The sequence below is a fragment of the Balaenoptera borealis genome, assembly GCF_965194805.1.
Source record: "Balaenoptera borealis genome assembly, contig: HAP1_SCAFFOLD_981, whole genome shotgun sequence".
Classification (NCBI taxonomy): Eukaryota; Metazoa; Chordata; class Mammalia; order Artiodactyla; family Balaenopteridae; genus Balaenoptera; species Balaenoptera borealis.
Window position 1 is genome coordinate 28,359 of NW_028123228.1, and position 21,624 is coordinate 49,982.

Consider the following 21,624-nt stretch of genomic DNA (forward strand, 5'->3'; position numbering starts at 1 on the left):
CGCCGCCGCCGCGAGCTGGGAGCTCGTTTGGCGCTGCCTGCGGGGGAGGAGCGCCGCCGCCGCCGCCGCGAACTGGGAGCTCGATTGGCGCTGCCCTGCGGGGGAGGAGCGCCGCCGCCGCCGCCGCCGCCGCCGCCACCGCCACGAGCTGGGAGCTCGATTGGCGCTGCCTGCGGGGGAGGAGCGCCGCCGCCGCCGCCGCGAGCTGGGAGCTCGACTGGCGCTCCCTGCGGGGGAGGAGCGCCGCCGTCGCCGCCGCGAGCCGGGAGCTCGATTGTCGCTGCCTGCGGGGGAGGAGCGCCGCCGCCGCGAGCTGGGAGCTCGCTTGGCACTGCCTGCGGGGGAGGAGCGCCGCCGCCGCCGCCGCCGCCGCGAGCTGGATTGGCGCTGCTTGCGGGGGAGGAGCGCCGCCGCCGCCGCCGCCGCGAGCTGGGAGCTCGATTGGCGCTGCCTGCGGGGGAGGAGCGCCGCCGCCGCCGCGAGCTGGGAGCTCGATTGGCGCTGCCTGCGTGGGAGGAGCGCCGCCGCCGTCGCCGCCGCGAGCTGGGAGCTCGATTGGCGCTGCCTGCGTGGGAGGAGCGCCGCCGCCGTCGCCGCCGCGAGCTGGGAGCTCGATTGGCGCTGCCTGCGTGGGAGGAGCGCCGCCGCCGTCGCCGCCGCGAGCTGGGAGCTCGATTGGCGCTGCCTGCGTGGGAGGAGCGCCGCCGCCGCCGCCGCCCCCGCCGTCGCAGTCGTCGTGAGTGAAGAAGCGCCTCGGTGACGCCTGGTGAGGGCCCTCGCCGACGCCTGGGCTTACCTGCCGCCCGGCCAGCTCCGCTCGTTTCCCGTCCCCCGCGGCCCGGCGCGGGGCAGGCCTGCCAGGGCCATGGAGGACGAGGTGGTCCGCATTGCCAAGAAGATGGACAAGATGGTGCAGAAGAAAAACGCGGTGAGCGCGGCGGGCGGCGCGGGCCGGAGGGAGGCCGGGCGGCGGGCGGGGGCCAGTCGGCCTGAGGGGGCTCCCGGCCCGCGGTGAGCGCGGCGGGTGCTGCGAGACGGCGGCGAGGCCCGCGCTCTGGGGAGGGGTTCCTGGGGAGGGGGGAGCTTCGTGTCCCGCGGCCGCGTCCCGGGCAGGGGTTCTGGGGGGCGTCCTGTCCCGCAGCTGCGTCCCGGGCAGGGGTCTGGGGGGCGTCCTGTCCCGCAGCTGCGTCCCGGGCAGGGGTTCTGGGGGGCGTCCTGTCCCGCGGCCGCGTCCCGGGGAGGGGGTCCTGGGGGGGTCCCGGGGAGGGCGTCCGGTCCCGCGGCCACCGGCGCTGGGATCCGCCCTGGGCGCCCGAGGCCCCTCGTGATTAGCGCAGCCCGGTAAACTCTATGGAGGCATCCTCCTCATTATTTTAAACGTGACGGTGGTAAAGCCTCGCTGGTTTAGCTGAAGAGTGCAGAGAGCCCTCCCTGTTTGAAAGAATTGGTTCTCTTTCCCGGGCTCATTGGCCAGCAGCGAGAAAACAACATCAAACAGAGGTTTGTGATCAGTTTTAGACATGAAACTGTTCAAGCAAAACGTGAATTTCCTGGATCTTATTTTTGAGGAAGGCTGAACATTCCCTTGATTGTCTCAACTCCCCTGCATGTTTGCTTAGCAATTAAAAAAGGTGAACTACGCCAGTGTACTTGGCAAGTTGCTAAACTTTTTGGAAAAAGTGGATCTTGTTAGGCCGCGGAGTGCGGGGAGCTGTGTTTAAGGCATTGCCGCCGACGAGGCTGTGCTGCCGGCTGGATTTGGACACATGTCGTTGCTGGTCCTCTCAGTGGTTTACAGTTGCTACCGGTGGCGTTTTCTGTTACTGATAACGTGTGCACGTGAACGTGGTCTCTTGCGGTTTGTATGAGGTGCTCCAGTTTCTGCATTTCTTTCCACCTGTGTGGGCCACTCTCAGTCCCTTGCTTCCGAGTCGTCTATATTTTCAGCTAAACTTCTGAAATTCTAAGTCCAACGAATGTGAAGGAGAGAAGGGCTGCTCTGATTTGCACAGCACTTTGGAGTTACAAAGCGTTTGTGCAGAATTCTTTGGGGACTCACGACAGCTGTGTTGCATTCATTTTACAGAATAAGAAACTGAGTCAGACCAAGCAGTTCACCTCCTTAAATGAAGTGTGCGTTGTGGATTAAGCCAGGACCCGAGTTTTCTGCTGGGCAGCATGCAGAAGTAGTGTTAAACACCGAATTCTTAAGACTTCAGACTTGGTGTGCGCCTCTTTTCCTTTAACAGGTGCATTGCCCGGCGTGTAATTTCATACCCTGTTCATCTGTCTTTGCAATTTTGGCTTTTTAAAGGATTTCCTGTTTGTTTTCTGTTGCAGACGTTGCCGGTGCCATTTATTTTTTCTGTTGATACAGGCCTTTCATTCCTCACTGCAAGTGATGAGTTCTGTATATTTGATTGGCTGAACGTTTCTGTTATTCTGTTTAAACTGGCAAGTTTTTTTTCTTTGCCTAGAGAACCCTAGACTCCCCTAGTAGAAGCTGGCTCGTAGGGAAAAAGGCCGTTTCTTGGGTAATTTTTTTCTCGAACTCAGGCTATAAAATGTGTACCTTTTAATCATCTAGTGCACTAGGTGTTTTTGTTTGTTTCCTTTCCTTGAAATAGACGTTTCCTAGAAATGAGGAATTCCTTAGTGAGCAAGTATGGAGAAGACCAGTTTGTATTTATCTGCAGTTCTCAAATTATAAACACATAATGCGTCAGCAGGAGAATGAGGATAAGCTCCACAGATGATCCTCAAGTCTCACTTTTCTTTTCAAATCTTATATTTCTAGTAGTACAGAACTTTACCAATATAAAAACTTGCCCCCCCCCCCCAAAAAAAAAGAACACAACTGCAGGAAAGAACAAAGAGCACTTAAAGTGTGTGTGTGTCTAATATATACATGTACATATACCCAGGTACATACACCTTTATATTTATATGTTATTTTGTAAATAAGTGACAGTAATAATGTCTTGTGGAGATGTAGAACAGAAGTATACAACGAAAGCACAAACAGCAGGAGGGGCAAATGGAGTTAAACTGTTCAACCTCCATGGGATGGTTCCATGGAGGAGGCAGAGAGGGGGATGGGATCCTCGAAGAGCTGCTGAAGACCTTGCATTTTTTGCAGATCTCTTTAGAATGCTACTTGCATATTGTGCTCTCACTGAATGCACCTGGCTGAGCTATGGCACATTAGCACGGTAAACATTTGTCAGATTTGCCCTAGTCAGAAAATTTTCTATACCTGCCATCCTGCTTGGCACTTAAAAAAAAATTTTTTTTTTTTAAGCTCTCTATGATATAGGGATGATGGGTGAAGAAGGTAGGCTGCAGGGTAATATGTAGTATGTATGATCCCATTTTGATACAGTAAACAGAAAGTATTAAATGCATGCCTGTTTGTATGAGCAGTGAGTTTGCATGGTTATCTCAAGAGGGAGGGAATGGGACGGGTAGAGAAAGAGACTGACCACAGACTATTGTTTTACTTGTTACAAGAGGCATGTGTTGCCTTCATTTCTGATTAAACTTTTTGTGTCCAGATTATTGTAGGTTTACATGCAGTTGTAAGAAATAATAGTGCGATAGCTCCTGTGTGTCCTTTACCCAGTTTTCCCCAATGGTAACATCTTACAGAATCATAGTATACTGTCACAACCTGGGTATTGCCATTGACACAGTCAAGATAGAGAACATTTCCATCCCACAGGATCTCTCCTGATGCCATTTTATAGCCACTGCTGCTCCCCCACTCCCCACCAAATCATAATGATCTGATAGTGCAGTGGATAAAGTTGCAATAAAGTTTTTGTGCAGATGATCAAGGGAAAATACCCCCTGGGGAAGATGGCCCGTCTCCCACTCCCCCGGCCCTATCTGTCCCTGGCAACCTGTCATTTCAAGAATGTTATGTGGGACTTCCCTGGTGGCGCAGCGGTTAAGAATCTGCCTGCCATTGCAGGGGACATGGGTTTGATCCCTTGTCCGGGAAGATCCCACATGCCGCGGAGCAACTAAGCCCATGCGCCACAACGACTGAGCCTGCGCTTTAGAGCCCGGGAGCCACAACTACTGAGCCCACGTGCCACAACTACTGAAGCCCGCGTGCCTAGAGCCCGTGCTCTGCAACAAGAGAAGCCACCGCAGCGAGAAGCCCGCACACTGCAACAAAGAGTAGCCCCCGCTCGCCGCAACTAGAGAAAGCCCACACGCAGCAACGAAGACCCAACGCAGCCAAAAATAAAACAAATTAACTAATTAATTAAAAAAAAAGAATGTTATGTGAATAAAATCATATAGTGTGTAACCTTTTTTTTTTTTTAAGTAAAAAAAATTTTTTTTTGGCTGCGCTGCCGGTTGTGCGATCTTAGTTCCCCGACCAAGGATTGAACCCAGCCCAGGTAGTGAAAGTGCTGAGTGCTAAACACTGGACCGCCAGGGAATTCCCAGTATGCAACCTTTTGGATTGGCCTTTTTCAATCAGTGTAATTCCCTGGAGAGTCATCCAAATTGCATGAATCAACAGTGCTCCTCTTTTTTAAAAAAAAATATTTATTTATTTATTTGGCTGTGCGGGTCTTTAGTTGCAGCATGCGGGATCTAGTTCCCTGACCAGGGATGGAACCTGGGCCCCCTGCATTGAGAGTGCAGAGTCTTAACCGCTGGAACACCAGAGAGGTCCCAGTGCCGCTTTCTTTTTAATTGCTGAGTAGTATTCCATGGTTTGGCTGTACTTCAGTTTGTTTAATCACTTGCCCATTGAAGAACATCTGAGTTTTTTTCCCATTTCCTGACTATTACTGATAGAGATGCTGTGGACATTTGTGTACCTTTTTTTGTGCGAACATGCGTTCTCTGGGATAAATGCCGTAGGGTATGTGTTGCTTTTTTTGTTTTTTTTCCGGCTACGCTGTGCCACATGTGGGATCTTGGTTCCCCAATCAGGGATCGAGCCCGTGCCCCCTGCATTGGGAGCTTGGAGTCTTAACCACTGGACTGCCAGGGAAATTCCTGTATTGCTCCCCCCGCCCCACTTGATTGATTGATTGGTTGATTGGCTGTATTGGGTCTTAGTTGCGGCACGCGGGACCTTCGTTAAGGCATGTGGGATCTTTATTGTCGTTGCGGCGCACGGGCTCTTCGTTGCAGCATGAGAGCTTCTCTCTAGTTGTGGCGTGCGGGTTTTCTCTCTCTAGTTGTGGCACGTGGGCTCTGTAGTTGTGGCGTGCAGGCTCCAGAGCGCGTGGGCTCTGTAGTTTGCTGCACGTGGGCTACCTCATTGAGGTGTGCGAGCTCAGTAGTTTGGTGCGAGGGCTTAGTTGCCCCGCGGCATGTGGGATCTTAGTTCCCCGACCGGGAATCGAACCCGCGTCCCCTGCATTGCAGGACGGATTCTTTACCACTGAACCACCAGGGAAGTCCCTGTATTGCTTTTTTAAATTAAAAAAAAAAAAAAAAGGAAAAGCAATTAGAGGTGAAACAACTAATTATATGATTGCCTTTCAAAGTACATATTCAAACCCTACATTCTTGGTGTACATAAGTTATTTATGTTGATTTGTGGTGTTTAGCTCTAGCAACAAGGCAATAATAATAACGCTGTAGTTTTCCTTGTTTCTTTCAACTGATGATCTGTGTATTTATTACAAATATTAACACTCACAAGCTACCAGGAGGCAAGTAATGGTTAGCGCTGGTGTGGTTAACTCCTTTATAGATAGGGAGGTTGAGGCATGGGTATTGTGGAATTTGCCATGTTGAGGCATGGGTATTGTGGAATTTGCCTAAGGTTATAGCACTGTGTTCTGACTCAGATTCATTCAGATTTATTCCTTCCCTTTCTGTCTCCTGAATTAACGCTTTGTAATTTTGACCTAGGTGTGAGGACACGAAAAGGGTTTTTTTCTGTATCTGAGGTTTAGTGCTTGTTTTATAGAAGCAATATAGTATAGTGGTTAGAGTAGGCACTTTAGCATCTGATTTTTGTTTTTTTCTTAAGTCTTTAATGAATTTGTTACAATATTGCTTCTGTTTTATGTTTTGCACATGCCGGAAAGGTAATAGGCCTTGGCCCCTGGGCCTGGGCTTCGTCTCTTGTGCTGTCTCCTGTCCCTGTTGCCCCCGCGCGCTGGCCCATCCGCGCTGTGCCAGGGGGTATTGGTCGTCTCGCGGCTCAGTTCACAGTAGCTGAAAGGGACTGTGTGTGATGTTCTCATTTCTGCCCATCGTTTTCAAAGGGAGGCTCTGGCCATTGCTCCTCGGGTAAAATGCAGAGGGAGTGCTTTTTAAGATGGGACTGTCAGTGTTGGGGACACTCCTTAATTACCAAAACGGAATCCCCTTCAGTTCCTCCAGGTGTGTTGTTTTGGCACAGAAGATGTGAGTAATAGGAACTGGAGCTAAGTTGGAGTGAAAAAACGCACCGGTCCCGCCGAATTTTCCATCGAAACAGTTGATTTGTGTTGTCTCTAGGAATTCTAAAGGGCGTACCGTTGCTTCCTAACCGGAGTCATTTGAGAGATCTACCTCTGTACGTTCAAATGATTAATTTTGAGACTTTGCTCATGTGTGCAGTAAACCCTTTAATTCCCTAAGACCTTCCTTTCCTCCATCTCCTACCCCATTAAGCCCGCTTCAGTTCATCTCCTGAATTTCTTTGGAATCTGTCAGCTCTCCCTCAACACCCTAATACTGAACTTGCCTGTGTGTTGCGATTAGGTCCTAACTAGTGTCCATATATCTTGTTTCCTTCCAATCCATTCTTCACACAAAAAACCTTCAAGGCAAGTTGGAACATTGCTCATAAACATCGCTCACAAACATTGTTTTGAGAATAGAAAACACAGTGTTGGCCTTTAAGACTCTGCGTGGTCTAGAATCCTCTCTGCTTCTCTAGCCCCATCTTGTGCCACTTGTGCCCTCACTTTCTATGCTTCAGATACACTGAATTAACCTTAGTTCTCACTCATCTGACAGAAGTCAGTTCAGATATTATTTTTCACTGTGATCCCTAGCATTAAGCAAGTTGATGATCAGGTTTTGTATGAGGACTAAAACTAAACTGGGAAGTGGAAGAATTGAGTTTCAACTGTTTCAGTCAACACGCATGTATTAATGATACCTACATATTGAACACCGGGCTAGGTTTCATGAGGGATACAGAAGTTCTGGCCATCTCTGGTTTTGGATATCCCTTATTTGTTGAGACCTTTGCGTTGTTTGGTTGCCTTTTGTCTGTTTTCAAGATGGGAAAACAGGAACGAGGGAAGTATAGGTTATTACTAGGTGGGGTTGAACAAGTGGAGCAGCAAACTGCAAGGCAGAAAGAAGAGGGACGTACTATAGAGGGATATGATTTCCATTCTCAAGGCGCCTGCATCCTGTGCAGGGAGACAGCCTAACATAAAATGTGCCTAACAAAAAATATATTGACTTCTTACTAAAAATCTGCAGTTCATATAACCAAGGTGTTTATAACTTCTCCTTTAAAAGTGATATTCCTGGGACTTCCCTGGTGGTCCAGTGGTGAAGACTCTGCGCTTCCAATGCAGCAGGCGTGGGTTCAATTCCTGGTTGGGGAGCTAAGATCCCACATGCTGCGCAGCCAAAGAAATTTTTTTCAAAAGTTATACTCCTGTATTATTGAATTTAGTGGTTTAGATTTTGTTTTAATGTTAAGAAGATTTCAGTTTATTTACCAGGAACAAACAAAACATAATGTAAAAATAGTTTCCCAGAAACGATTTCCATCATTCTCTTCTTCCCTTTCTCCCGCAGACTGGTGTTTCATCTTTACAAGCTCTCTGTCTTTCCATAGGAAAGCTGTCTGGCTTGGAGGTTGCAATCCCAGGGAATTTTTCATCAGCGGGGAAGTCTCCATCACTACAGAGGGATCAAGGGAGAAGTCAGTCCCTGGTAAGTGAGATGCTCCCCCTAAACACCAACACAGCAGTCGTGTACCTTTCAAGGGGTTCAGGGGCAAGATGGGCAAGGCATTTCTACTAACTCTTCTTAAGGATCACGGACAGTGCCCTATGCTACGAGGTAAGCGGTGACTGCTGTAGTTCTTCCTGGTGATCCTTTCCTGTCACTGATTCTCGGCTTTCTTTGTATTTCATAGGACTGTTATAAGTCCAATAGAAAATGAGTCTTATTTTTAAAAAACTGAAATGTTTTACAAAGCCTAGCATTCTCATATAGAGTCCTTTCAATTCTCCCCACTTTCCCAAGAGGCTATGAACGCTTCACACCATGAACTAGGAGAGGGGGTAGAGCCCTTTCTGATGAAATACGTCAACAAAGACAGAGTCTTAGCCTGCTTGCTCTCTGGACAGGATCTCGGACTACAAGGTCTTCAATCCTGGTATAAATGAAGGAAGTGAGGACAGTTCAACTGGCACTCTCATAACAAGAGTTGTGAAACACCTTCCAAAGAGACTATAGCAGTAGATGAGGGAAGGGAGTGCTACAGTGTGGTAGTACAGGGGGAATGATCGGCTACAGCAGTGAAAAATGTGGTACCTATTGGTGTGCTCTCGGGGTTCTTGTACATGTAGCATAGATGACCTTTACAGTGGCCCTCTCACCTTCCCACCTGCATTAGGTGTTCTTTTTTTTTTTAATTTATGTTTATTTATTTATTTATTGTTTGAACTTATTTATTCTATGTGTTTATTTTTTTGGCTGCACTGGGTCTTCATTGCTGTGCACGGGCTTTCTCTAGTTGGCGGCTAGCGGGGGCTACTCTTGGTTGCGGTGTGCGGGCGTCTCATCGCGGTGGCGTCTATTGTTGCGGAGCATGCGCTCTAGGCGCGTGGGCTTCGGTAGTTGCGGCTCACGGGCTCTAGAATGCAGGCTCAGTAGTTGTGGCACATGGGCTTAGTTGCTCCACGGCATGTGGGATCTTCGCAGACCAGGGCTCGAACCCGTGTCCCCCGCATTGCATTGGCAGGTGGATTCTTAACCACTGCGCCACCAGGGAAGCCCTATTCTGTATACTTTTAAAATATTTTTTAAAATTTTACTTCTGAATCCACAGAGTTAAAATTCTTTTATTATTAAACCAAATAATATTTCTCTTTTAAAGGAGTCCTTTCTACCAAGTACCTGTATGTAAAGGTAAGACCGTGAACTGTGGGCTCTATGTAGACCGATCCATTTGATGTCAGAAGAGGTATAAAATACACTTTCACAGTTGGATTTCCTCTCCTGTGCTCTGCCACCAACATGAAAACAGCATACCCAGAGTAGCCTGGGTTTCAGTACAAGGCATGTGGAACAGACCCAAACCGTTTTTGCATCCTGATGCCAAACTCCAACTGACTCATAAGCCCATGAGTGAGGAAAGCAAATGTCTGTTGTTATAAAGCACTGAGATTTTCGAGGTTCTTATACAGTATCACGGTGGCAATAGGTAACTGACACATTAAAGGTGTTCTGTGTGATATTGATTAGACTATACATTTGGGGGGCATAATTTTATATCACAATAAAAATGTATAAGAAATATAACCATCTCGGGTTTCCCTGATAGCGCAGTGGTTAAGAATCCGCCTGCCAATGCAGGGGACACGGGTGCCAGCCCTGGTCCGGGAAGATCCCCCATGCCGCGGAGCAACTAAGCCCATGTGCCACAACTACTGAGCCTGCGCTCTAGAGCCCGCGAGCCACAACTACTGAGCCCATGCACCGAAGCCCACGCGCCTAGAGCCCGTGCTCCACCACAAGAGAAGCCACCGCAATGAGAAGCCCGTGCACCGCAACGAAGAGTAGCCCCCGCTCGCCGCAACTAGAGAAAGGCTGCACGCAGCGATGAAGACCCAACACAGCCAAAAATAAAATAAATAAAAGTAAAAAAAAAAAAAAAGAAAAGAAATATAACCATTTCAACATATAAATGTATTTATTCAAATTAAATTCAGTGCAATTTACATGTGGAACTAAGCAATTTTCTTTATACATTTAGGCATATTCCATTTATACCTACAGACAGATAAACTTTTTGCACAAGTAGGAAAACTTAAAATATATTTTGAATAGATTTGTACAAACTGTTGAATACTTTAAAATTAGTAATTGAAAGTTCCCACCCTCATTTGGAGGTAGAATGGGAACTTAACTTTCCAGTTACTGGTCTGAAAAAGAAAATAACTTGCTATAATTTTGAATGTTATATAGTATAAGCACTATAAAAATATCACTGTCATGATAGCATAGGAACACTCTAAATGTAGACCTTATGGTAGAAATTGCTAGCTGTTCACCAAAACTCATTTCTTCTTCATCCTGGAAAGCACAGCTAAACTATTCCTAGTCAGTGGAAAGTGATGTGGGCCACACCTAGGCCTAGCCCATAAAAGCCTCCCAACATGTGCTCCTCCATGCTTTTCGTCCCTTCCAGTTGACTATGATGATGAATCCAAGGTTCCATGTTTTAAAGAAAGCAGAGTCACAGTCAACCTGGGTCCCTGCTCAACGTTTCTTGAGCAAGAAATAGACTGGTATTGTGTTTGCTATCTGTTCACTGTATCATGCAAAACAATAGTAAAAGAAACAATGCCAAATAGTTATCTACCTCCCTAAAATTGAACCTCTATAGTTTTTATGTTTTCATGAACTACTTGCATTCTTATGACAAGTATTATGAGTTGAAAATACGTCAGCCACAAGTAGCATGAGTTTCACATAGGTTGTTAACTTCACTAGAAATTGAAGTAAAAACATAATAAATTATATTCTCTTCATAGCTATGTAAATAAAAGATGTTTTAATCATGTACAACCTAATGCTTAAAATTAAAATTAGGTTTTCTAACTAGAAAGACCCAATCAAGAAATTTCTTAGTTAATGACACACAAAAGTTGGTAATGTGACCTAAAATTCTCTTACCATCTGTGCCATGAAGAACAGTAATCTGTTGGACTGAAGATGATGAAGCAAACTTGACAGGAACTTTGCCCAACTTCTGTGTACTGAGGTCTGGAATATCATGTCCACGATCTTCAGCATTAACAAAAATCTCAGATGAAAACATGGTTTTTCCTGGACTCTCTGTTGTTATCTGAGTGACTGCATCAGATGATAATTTTCCAGAGAAGGGAGAAAACGGGGTCTTAATCTCCTTTGGTGATCTGAACAAAAAAGAGAAAGCACACAGCAGGTCATATCCTTGGCTTATCAAATACTGTAATTTCTTTCCAAATGTGGCTTCAATATTTTTTGGAGACACATCCAACTCAAATGGTTAAGTTATTTCTGCAGTACCCTTTGCTTTTTTACATACTTATTACAGGGTGATCATGCATGAGTTTACTTTTACTTATTTTAAAATCTACTTTTATTTTGGATTTAGAATGCTATTATATAAGGAAAGGGTACTTTTCAGTTGAAGTGGAAAGATATCCATTAAAAAATAATTACTGGAAGTCCACTATAAATTAGGGGACTATGCTAAACGCATAGAGTGTACAAAAATAAAAAAGAAACAGAGCCTTTCCTCAAAAAGTTTATATGTCAGTGGGGGAACCAGAGGTTTTTAAGGTTGTAATTATGTATATAGATTATAAAGAATCCATATTAAAACATAATGGAGTAAATAAATGAGTGTATAAATAAATAAATAATAGGAGGGAGGGAGAAGACAAATCTTGCCAACAGAAGAATTCCATATGTAGGTAACCTCCCCCCCGCCCCCCCCCGGCATCCATCTCCTCCCCAAGGAGGTGGAGGTGAAGCTTAATCTTCCCCTTAAGTCCAGTCCTGGGCTGGCCTTAATGATTGAATTCCAGAGACAGTATAAAATGGGAGAAAAAGTAACTTTACAGTGGAGAAACCAAGCAAACACCATGTTATGCAAGTGATGATGTTTCACATCACCAGTGATGTCACGGAGACACTACATACTCTCTGTTATGATGTGATGAGACGGTTACTTCGCTTCTGCGGTATTCTTTGTCAAAACCTATAACTCCAGTCGAATCATGAGAAAAACATCAGCCAAACCCAGACTGAGAACAATTCTACAAAATATCAGACAAATATTCCTCAAGACTGTCAAAATCATGAAAAACAAGGAAGGAATGAGGAACTGTCATAGACCAGAGAAGACTAAGGAGACATGACAACTAACTAAGTGGAATGTGATATACTGGATTGGGTCCTAGAACAGAAAAAGGTCATTAACAGGAAAACTGGTGAAATCCAAAAAAAGTCTTAAGTTTAGTTAATAGTAATGTATAAATGTTGGCTTTTTAATTTTGAAAAATATACTATGGTAGTATAAGATGTTAGCAATAGGAAAAACTGGGAGAGAGGTAAAGGGAACTCTGTTTGTATCTTTTCTGCAGATTTGAAATTATTTGAAAATGAAAAAGGTCATTTTTAAAAAATGGAGTAATACTGTATTGTATTATATCACAGAAGAAGAAGACCTTTTAAAAGGTCTTTTAAATCTCTACCCTCTATATACTATTCACTAATTAAAAGGACAATTATGAGAAAAGAAAATAGGCCCATCTCCCTTATGTATACAGAAGCAAAAATCATACACAAAATGTTAGACAATCAAATGTAGAGTGTGTGAGTGAGTGAATGTGTGTGTGTGTGTGTGTGTGTGTGTGTGTGTGTGTGAATTCCTACCAAGTTGTTTTACTCCAGAAATGCAAGGTGAGTTAACATTCAAATATCAATAAATGTCATGCACCACATCCATAAAATAAAGGAGAAAATGTATATGATCATATCAGTATAGTCAGATAAAGCATTTGATAAAATTCAATAATTATGTATGATTAAAAACTCATAGCAAAGGGAAACTACAAAAAACTTTAGAGCCACCATCCTATTTATAGTGAAATGTGGAGAACGTCCACTGTAAGATTAGGAACAAAATAAGAATGCCAACTCTTACCTTTTCTATTCAACCTATTAGTAAAAGTATTAAATGGCATTAGCAGTAAGGCAGGAAAAAGAAATCAGAAATATAAGGCTAAGAAAGGAAGAAATCATACTGTCACTTTCCATAGTTGATATAATTAAGGATACAGAAAATCCAAAACCATCTACAGATAACTTATTAGAATATCAGTTAGTTTTTAGAAGAGTTGCCAGATAAGAGACCAAACATTAAAAAATTCCACTAACATTTTTCTGTGTCTGAAAAGTTATAAAATTAAAAACTAAAAAATATGCCATCTACATTATCATCAAAACATCATATACCTAATAATAAGTGTAATAAAAAATGTAAGAACCCTATTAGAATAGAAAACTATTGATATATCATAGAGAGAAATTAAAGGTGATCTAAATAGGATTTCTGCTTTGAGGCAGGATGTATAGGCATACCTCACTTTATTGCACTTCACTTTATTGTATTGTACCTTGCAGATAATGCTTTTTTTTTTTTTTTTTTACAAATTGAAGGTTTGTGGCAACCCTGTGTCAAGCAGCTCTACTGGTGGTGCCATTTTTCCAACAGCATTTGCTCACTTCGTGTCTCTATGTCATGTTTTGGTAAGTCTCACAATATTTCAAACTTTTTCACTATTATACTTGTTACATGATCTGTGATCAGTGATCTTTGATGTTACTATTGCAAAAAGATTACAGCTTGCTGAAGGCTCAGATGATGGGTAGCATTCTTAAAGTCTACTTTCAAATTAAGATATGTACTTTTTTTAGACATAATGCTATTGCACACTTAATAGACTACAGTATAGCATAAACATAACTTTTACATGCACTGGGAAACCAAACAACTCGTGTGACTTGCTTTCCTATGATATTCTCCTTATTGTGGTGTCTGGGACCAAAGCCATATCTCCATAATAATATGCCTGCACTAGGTAGGCACAGGCCATCACTCCTGCTGCAACGAGCAAACAAACTTGAATAAAAGATCATCGAGCTAAGGAAGCAATCAAGAAACAATATCAACTAATATGCTAGAGAGGGACATTTAGAGATTTGGAGCAGGGGTTTGGTGTAGGGAGACATACTCCACTGGAAAAGAGAAATCACCATATCTTTTGATGAACTCATTTGCTGGCATGATGGAGTGAAATCTAGCAGAATGTCAAGCCGATTTCCCCCACAGGACATTTCCTTAGTGTCAGGGTGGTATAGGATGATGGGGGACTGAGCCAAGAAAGCAGAGTGAAATTTCCTGCACAGTCATGGCACTAACAAACCAAATCCCGCTAGATAAAGGGGCCTGTGACAATCATTAGGTCTCCTCTTCAAGACATTTGCCAGTTTTTGAACCTATATAAAGCAGGAAGCTAAATACCTAATGCCTGAGGGAGAGAACTTTCCAAAGTGAGGAATTAGAGACCTACCAGACTCACAGTAAAAACCCAGAAGTGCCATCCCCAAGAAGGGGGCTGAGTCAGAAAAAGTGAAGTCATCTGCAATGTTTCAGTGTTTATGAGACAAATTTTCACTGAGAAAGTGTAACGGCAACAAATACATAGCTGGTCTCTCCTTACATTTGCCATACTCTGAAGCTGTGAGAACTGAGAGCCTAAAGAGCTGAATTCAAACATCTGAAAGACTGAAGTCAATAACTGACTGTATTTATTGAAGAATCAAAGACCTGTCAGGCTCACAGCAAAAATCCAGGGAGGCCACAAATTAGGAAAAATCATAGGTAGGATGAGACAACTAAAGCTCCAACCCAGTTCTGACCTAGTAAAATTCCTGAAATGACTGAAATGATCAGCCACTCTGATTCACAGAGAAAAGGGTAAATCTTCTCTGGTGCAAAGTAATAGCATCTTCAGTCTCTATGAATTTTTTATTCACCACGTCCAGCACACAATCAAAAATTATGAAATTCCTGAAGCAGGAAAAAGTGACTAAAACTTAAGACAAAAAAAAAAAAAAAAAAAAAAAAACCAAGAAAAATTGATTTAGAGGGAATTCAGATTCTGGAGTTAGCACAGAACTTTAAAATGACTATATTGAGAGTAAAAGATGGGGGTTAATAGATTAAAATATGGAGAATCTCAACAGAAAATTGGAATCAATTTTAAAAAATCAAATACAGATAAATGAAAAATAAGAAAACTGATCCCCAGCAGACCTTAGGGAATACTAGAAGAAATTTTTTTGGGCTGAAGTAAAATGGCCCAACATAGAACAGAGCTGGGCTCTCGGTCCCATATTGAACTCGACTTGGAAGAGGCGAGTCCGGTCTCAAAACGGAGGTAAAACCGCCGCCCGGTCGCCCCCAGCCCGACTCCGGCCGCCGCCGCCGCCGGGGGGAGGAGGGCCATGATCCAAAGGAACCAGAACAGTTGAGAAAACTGTTTATTGGTGGTCTGAGCTTTGAAACTACAGACGATAGCTTAAGAGAACATTTTGAGAAATGGGGCACACTTACAGATTGTGTGGTGATGAGAGACCCCCAGACAAACCGTTCCAGGGGCTTTGGTTTTGTGACTTACTCTTGGGTTGAAGAGGTGGATGCAGCAATGTGTGCTCGACCACACAAGGTTGATGGGCGTGTAGTGGAACCAAAGAGAGCTGTTTCTAGAGAGGATTCTGTAAAGCCTGGTGCCCGTCTAACAGTGAAGAAAATTTTTGTTGGTGGTATTAAAGAAGATACAGAAGAATGTAATTCGAGAGACTACTTTGAAAAGTATGGCAAGATTGAAACCATAGGAGTTATGGAAGACAGGCAGAGTGGAAAAAAGAGAGGATTTGCTTTTGTAACTTTTGATGATCATGATACAGTTGATAAAATTGTTGTTCAGAGATACCACACTATTAATGGGCATAATTGTAAGTGAAAAAGGCCCTTTCTAAACAAGAAATGCAATCTGCTGGATCACAGAGAGGTCGTGGAGGTGGATCTGGCAACTTTATGGGTCGTGGAGGAAACTTTGGAGGTGGTGGAGGTAACTTTGGCCGTGGTGGAAACTTTGGTGGAAGAGGAGGCTATGGTGGTGGAGGTGGTGGCAGCAGAGGTAGTTATGGAGGAGGTGATGGTGGATAAAACGGATTTGGAGGCGACGGTGGTAACGATGGTGGTGGTCCTGGTTACAGTAGTAGAGGAGGCTATGGTGGTGGTGGACCAGGATATGGAAACCAAGATGGTGGATATGGTGGCGGTGGTGGAGGATATGATGCTTACAATGAAGGAGGAAATTTTGGAGGTAACTATGGTGGTGGTGGTGGGAGCTATAATGATTTTGGAAATTATAGTGGACAACAGCAATCAAATTATGGACCCATGAAGGGGGGCAGTTTTGGTGGAAGAAGCTCGGGAAGTCCCTATGGTGGTGGTTATGGATCTGGTGGTGGAAGTGGTGGATATGGTAGCAGAAGGTTCTCAAAACTCAGAAGAAAAGGGCTACAGTTCTTAGCAGGAGAGAGAGCGAGGAGTTGTCAGGAAAGCTGCAGGTTACTTTGAGACAGTCGTCCCAAATGCATTAGAGGAACTGTAAAAACCTGCCGCAGAAGGAACGATGATCCATAGTCAGAAAAGTTACTGCAGCTTAAACAGGAAACCCTTCTTGTTCAGGACTGTCCTAGCCACAGTTTGCAAAAAGTGCAGCTATTGATTCATGCAACGGAGGGTCAATTAGATGTACATTCCTGAGGTCTTTTATCTGTTGTAGCTTTGTCTTTTTCTTTTCATTACATCAGGTATATTGCCCTGTAAATTGTGGTAGTGGTACCAGGAATAAAAAATTAAGGAATTTTAAACTTTTCAATATTTGTGTAGTTCAGTTTTTCTACATTTTAGTACAGAAACTTTAACAAAATGCAGTTTTGAAGGTGTTTCCTTGTGAGTTAACAAGTAAAGAAGATCATTGTTCATTAATATTTTGTATGAATTTTGCTAAAGTTAACTGTAAAGAAACACCTGCTGACTTGCAGTTTAAGGGGATCTATTCTCCCCATTTCCAAACCATGAAATGAATGGGCTCTGACATGTGGAGAGAATAGATATTTGTATGTTTGCAATGTGTGTTTTAGATAATAGAATTGGGTATTTAAATTAGCATATTTGTGAATTTAATAGCTTTAAGATTTACTTCAAATGAAAAATCTCAGAATTCAAAAAAAAAAAAACAAAAGAACAGAGCTGGGAGCGCGATTGGCGCTGCCTGCGGGGGAGGAGCGCCGCCGCCGCCGCGAGCTGGGAGCTCGATTGGCGCTCCCTGCGGGGGAGGAGCGCCGCCGCCGCCGCCGCCGCGAGCTGGGAGCTCGACTGGCGCTCCCTGCGGGGGAGGAGCGCCGCCGTCGCCGCCGCGAGCCGGGGGCTCGATTGTCGCTGCCTGCGGGGGAGGAGCGCCGCCGCCGCGAGCTGGGAGCTCGCTTGGCACTGCCTGCGGGGGAGGAGCGCCGCCGCCGCCGCCGCCGCCGCGAGCTGGATTGGCGCTGCCTGCGGGGGAGGAGCGCCGCCGCGGCCGCCGCCGCGAGCTGGGAGCTCGTTTGGCGCTGCCTGCGGGGGAGGAGCGCCGCCGCCGCCGCCGCCGCGAGCTGGGAGCTCCATTGGCGCTGCCTGCGGGGGAGGAGCGCCGCCGCCGCCGCCGCCGCCGCGAGCTGGGAGCTCGACTGGCGCTCCCTGCGGGGGAGGAGCGCCGCCGCCGCCGCCGCCGCGAGCTGGGAGCTCGATTGGCGCTGCCTGTGGGGGAGGAGCGCCGCCGCCGTCGCCGCCGCGAGCTGGGAGCTCGCTTGGCGCTGCCTGCGGGGGAGGAGCGCCGCCGCCGCGAGCTGGGAGCTCGCTTGGCACTGCCTGCGGGGGAGGAGCGCCGCCGCCGCCGCCGCCGCCGCGAGCTGGATTGGCGCTGCCTGCGGGGGAGGAGCGCCGCCGCCGCCGCCGCCGCGAGCTGGGAGCTCGTTTGGCGCTGCCTGCGGGGGAGGAGCGCCGCCGCCGCCGCCGCGAACTGGGAGCTCGATTGGCGCTGCCCTGCGGGGGAGGAGCGCCGCCGCCGCCGCCGCCGCCACGAGCTGGGAGCTCGATTGGCGCTGCCTGCGGGGGAGGAGCGCCGCCGCCGCGAGCCGGGAGCTCGATTGGCGCTGCCTGCGTGGGAGGAGCGCCGCCGCCGTCGCCGCCGCGAGCTGGGAGCTCGGTTGGCGCTGCCTGCGGGGGAGGAGCGCCGCCGCCGCGAGCTGGGAGCTCGATTGGCGCTGCCTGCGTGGGAGGAGCGCCGCCGCCGTCGCCGCCGCGAGCTGGGAGCTCGGTTGGCGCTGCCTGCGTGGGAGGAGCGCCGCCGCCGTCGCCGCCGCGAGCTGGGAGCTCGATTGGCGCTCCCTGCGGGGGAGGAGCGCCGCCGTCGCCGCCGCGAGCCGGGAGCTCGATTGTCGCTGCCTGCGGGGGAGGAGCGCCGCCGCCGCCGCCGCCGCGAGCTGGATTGGCGCTGCTTGCGGGGGAGGAGCGCCGCCGCCGCCGCCGCCGCCGCCGCGAGCTGGGAGCTCGATTGGCGCTGCCTGCGTGGGAGGAGCGCCGCCGCCGCGAGCTGGGAGCTCGATTGGCGCTGCCTGCGTGGGAGGAGCGCCGCCGCCGTCGCCGCCGCGAGCTGGGAGCTCGATTGGCGCTGCCTGCGGGGGAGGAGCGCCGCCGCGGCCGCGAGCTGGGAGCTCGATTGGCGCTGCCTGCGTGGGAGGAGCGCCGCCGCCGTCGCCGCCGCGAGCTGGGAGCTCGATTGGCGCTGCCTGCGTGGGAGGAGCGCCGCCGCCGTCGCCGCCGCGAGCTGGGAGCTCGATTGGCGCTGCCTGCGTGGGAGGAGCGCCGCCGCCGTCGCCGCCGCGAGCTGGGAGCTCGATTGGCGCTGCCTGCGTGGGAGGAGCGCCGCCGCCGTCGCCGCCGCGAGCTGGGAGCTCGATTGGCGCTGCCTGCGTGGGAGGAGCGCCGCCGCCGCCGCCGCCCCCGCCGTCGCAGTCGTCGTGAGTGAAGAAGCGCCTCGGTGACGCCTGGTGAGGGCCCTCGCCGACGCCTGGGCTTACCTGCCGCCCGGCCAGCTCCGCTCGTTTCCCGTCCCCCGCGGCCCGGCGCGGGGCAGGCCTGCCAGGGCCATGGAGGACGAGGTGGTCCGCATTGCCAAGAAGATGGACAAGATGGTGCAGAAGAAAAACGCGGTGAGCGCGGCGGGCGGCGCGGGCCGGAGGGAGGCCGGGCGGCGGGCGGGGGCCAGTCGGCCTGAGGGGGCTCCCGGCCCGCGGTGAGCGCGGCGGGTGCTGCGAGACGGCGGCGAGGCCCGCGCTCTGGGGAGGGGTTCCTGGGGAGGGGGGAGCTTCGTGTCCCGCGGCCGCGTCCCGGGCAGGGGTTCTGGGGGGCGTCCTGTCCCGCAGCTGCGTCCCGGGCAGGGGTCTGGGGGGCGTCCTGTCCCGCAGCTGCGTCCCGGGCAGGGGTTCTGGGGGGCGTCCTGTCCCGCGGCCGCGTCCCGGGGAGGGGGTCCTGGGGGGGTCCCGGGGAGGGCGTCCGGTCCCGCGGCCACCGGCGCTGGGATCCGCCCTGGGCGCCCGAGGCCCCTCGTGATTAGCGCAGCCCGGTAAACTCTATGGAGGCATCCTCCTCATTATTTTAAACGTGACGGTGGTAAAGCCTCGCTGGTTTAGCTGAAGAGTGTAGAGAGCCCTCCCTGTTTGAAAGAATTGGTTCTCTTTCCCGGGCTCATTGGCCAGCAGCGAGAAAACAACATCAAACAGAGGTTTGTGATCAGTTTTAGACATGAAACTGTTCAAGCAAAACGTGAATTTCCTGGATCTTATTTTTGAGGAAGGCTGAACATTCCCTTGATTGTCTCAACTCCCCTGCATGTTTGCTTAGCAATTAAAAAAGGTGAACTACGCCAGTGTACTTGGCAAGTTGCTAAACTTTTTGGAAAAAGTGGATCTTGTTAGGCCGCGGAGTGCGGGGAGCTGTGTTTAAGGCATTGCCGCCGACGAGGCTGTGCTGCCGGCTGGATTTGGACACATGTCGTTGCTGGTCCTCTCAGTGGTTTACAGTTGCTACCGGTGGCGTTTTCTGTTACTGATAACGTGTGCACGTGAACGTGGTCTCTTGCGGTTTGTATGAGGTGCTCCAGTTTCTGCATTTCTTTCCACCTGTGTGGGCCACTCTCAGTCCCTTGCTTCCGAGTCGTCTGTATTTTCAGCTAAACTTCTGAAATTCTAAGTCCAACGAATGTGAAGGAGAGAAGGGCTGCTCTGATTTGCACAGCACTTTGGAGTTACAAAGCGTTTGTGCAGAATTCTTTGGGGACTCACGACAGCTGTGTTGCATTCATTTTACAGAATAAGAAACTGAGTCAGACCAAGCAGTTCACCTCCTTAAATGAAGTGTGCGTTGTGGATTAAGCCAGGACCCGAGTTTTCTGCTGGGCAGCATGCAGAAGTAGTGTTAAACACCGAATTCTTAAGACTTCAGACTTGGTGTGCGCCTCTTTTCCTTTAACAGGTGCATTGCCCGGCGTGTAATTTCATACCCTGTTCATCTGTCTTTGCAATTTTGGCTTTTTAAAGGATTTCCTGTTTGTTTTCTGTTGCAGACGTTGCCGGTGCCATTTATTTTTTCTGTTGATACAGGCCTTTCATTCCTCACTGCAAGTGATGAGTTCTGTATATTTGATTGGCTGAACGTTTCTGTTATTCTGTTTAAACTGGCAAGTTTTTTTTCTTTGCCTAGAGAACCCTAGACTCCCCTAGTAGAAGCTGGCTCGTAGGGAAAAAGGCCGTTTCTTGGGTAATTTTTTTCTCGAACTCAGGCTATAAAATGTGTACCTTTTAATCATCTAGTGCACTAGGTGTTTTTGTTTGTTTCCTTTCCTTGAAATAGACGTTTCCTAGAAATGAGGAATTCCTTAGTGAGCAAGTATGGAGAAGACCAGTTTGTATTTATCTGCAGTTCTCAAATTATAAACACATAATGCGTCAGCAGGAGAATGAGGATAAGCTCCACAGATGATCCTCAAGTCTCACTTTTCTTTTCAAATCTTATATTTCTAGTAGTACAGAACTTTACCAATATAAAAACTTGCCCCCCCCCCCCCCAAAAAAAAAGAACACAACTGCAGGAAAGAACAAAGAGCACTTAAAGTGTGTGTGTGTCTAATATATACATGTACATATACCCAGGTACATACACCTTTATATTTATATGTTATTTTGTAAATAAGTGACAGTAATAATGTCTTGTGGAGATGTAGAACAGAAGTATACAACGAAAGCACAAACAGCAGGAGGGGCAAATGGAGTTAAACTGTTCAACCTCCATGGGATGGTTCCATGGAGGAGGCAGAGAGGGGGATGGGATCCTCGAAGAGCTGCTGAAGACCTTGCATTTTTTGCAGATCTCTTTAGAATGCTACTTGCATATTGTGCTCTCACTGAATGCACCTGGCTGAGCTATGGCACATTAGCACGGTAAACATTTGTCAGATTTGCCCTAGTCAGAAAATTTTCTATACCTGCCATCCTGCTTGGCACTTAAAAAAAAATTTTTTTTTTTTAAGCTCTCTATGATATAGGGATGATGGGTGAAGAAGGTAGGCTGCAGGGTAATATGTAGTATGTATGATCCCATTTTGATACAGTAAACAGAAAGTATTAAATGCATGCCTGTTTGTATGAGCAGTGAGTTTGCATGGTTATCTCAAGAGG

At 47.8% G+C, this 21,624-nt stretch overlaps 1 protein-coding gene and 1 pseudogene across 10 annotated transcripts in view; both read left to right on the forward strand.

The window, feature by feature from the left end:
- Positions 1-21,624, forward strand: part of LOC309621775 (uncharacterized protein) — a 243,846-nt gene that overhangs the window by 4,356 nt on the left and 217,866 nt on the right. For 2 of the 9 annotated variants that reach the window (XM_082409120.1, XM_082409119.1), the window contains exons 1-2: positions 677-928; positions 7,789-7,926. In XM_082409120.1, the coding sequence (XP_082265246.1) occupies positions 866-928; positions 7,789-7,926 (201 nt within the window). In that variant the 5' untranslated portion in view covers positions 677-865. Of the gene's footprint in view, positions 1-667; positions 929-7,788; positions 7,927-13,496; positions 13,525-21,624 lie in introns of those variants that run through there. The other 7 variants (XM_082409114.1, XM_082409124.1, XM_082409116.1 and 4 more) reach the window with 6 other exon arrangements.
- LOC309621776 (heterogeneous nuclear ribonucleoprotein A3 pseudogene) lies at positions 15,192-16,426 on the forward strand (annotated as a pseudogene). Its single transcript has one exon. The product of its transcript is annotated as a heterogeneous nuclear ribonucleoprotein A3 pseudogene (transcript).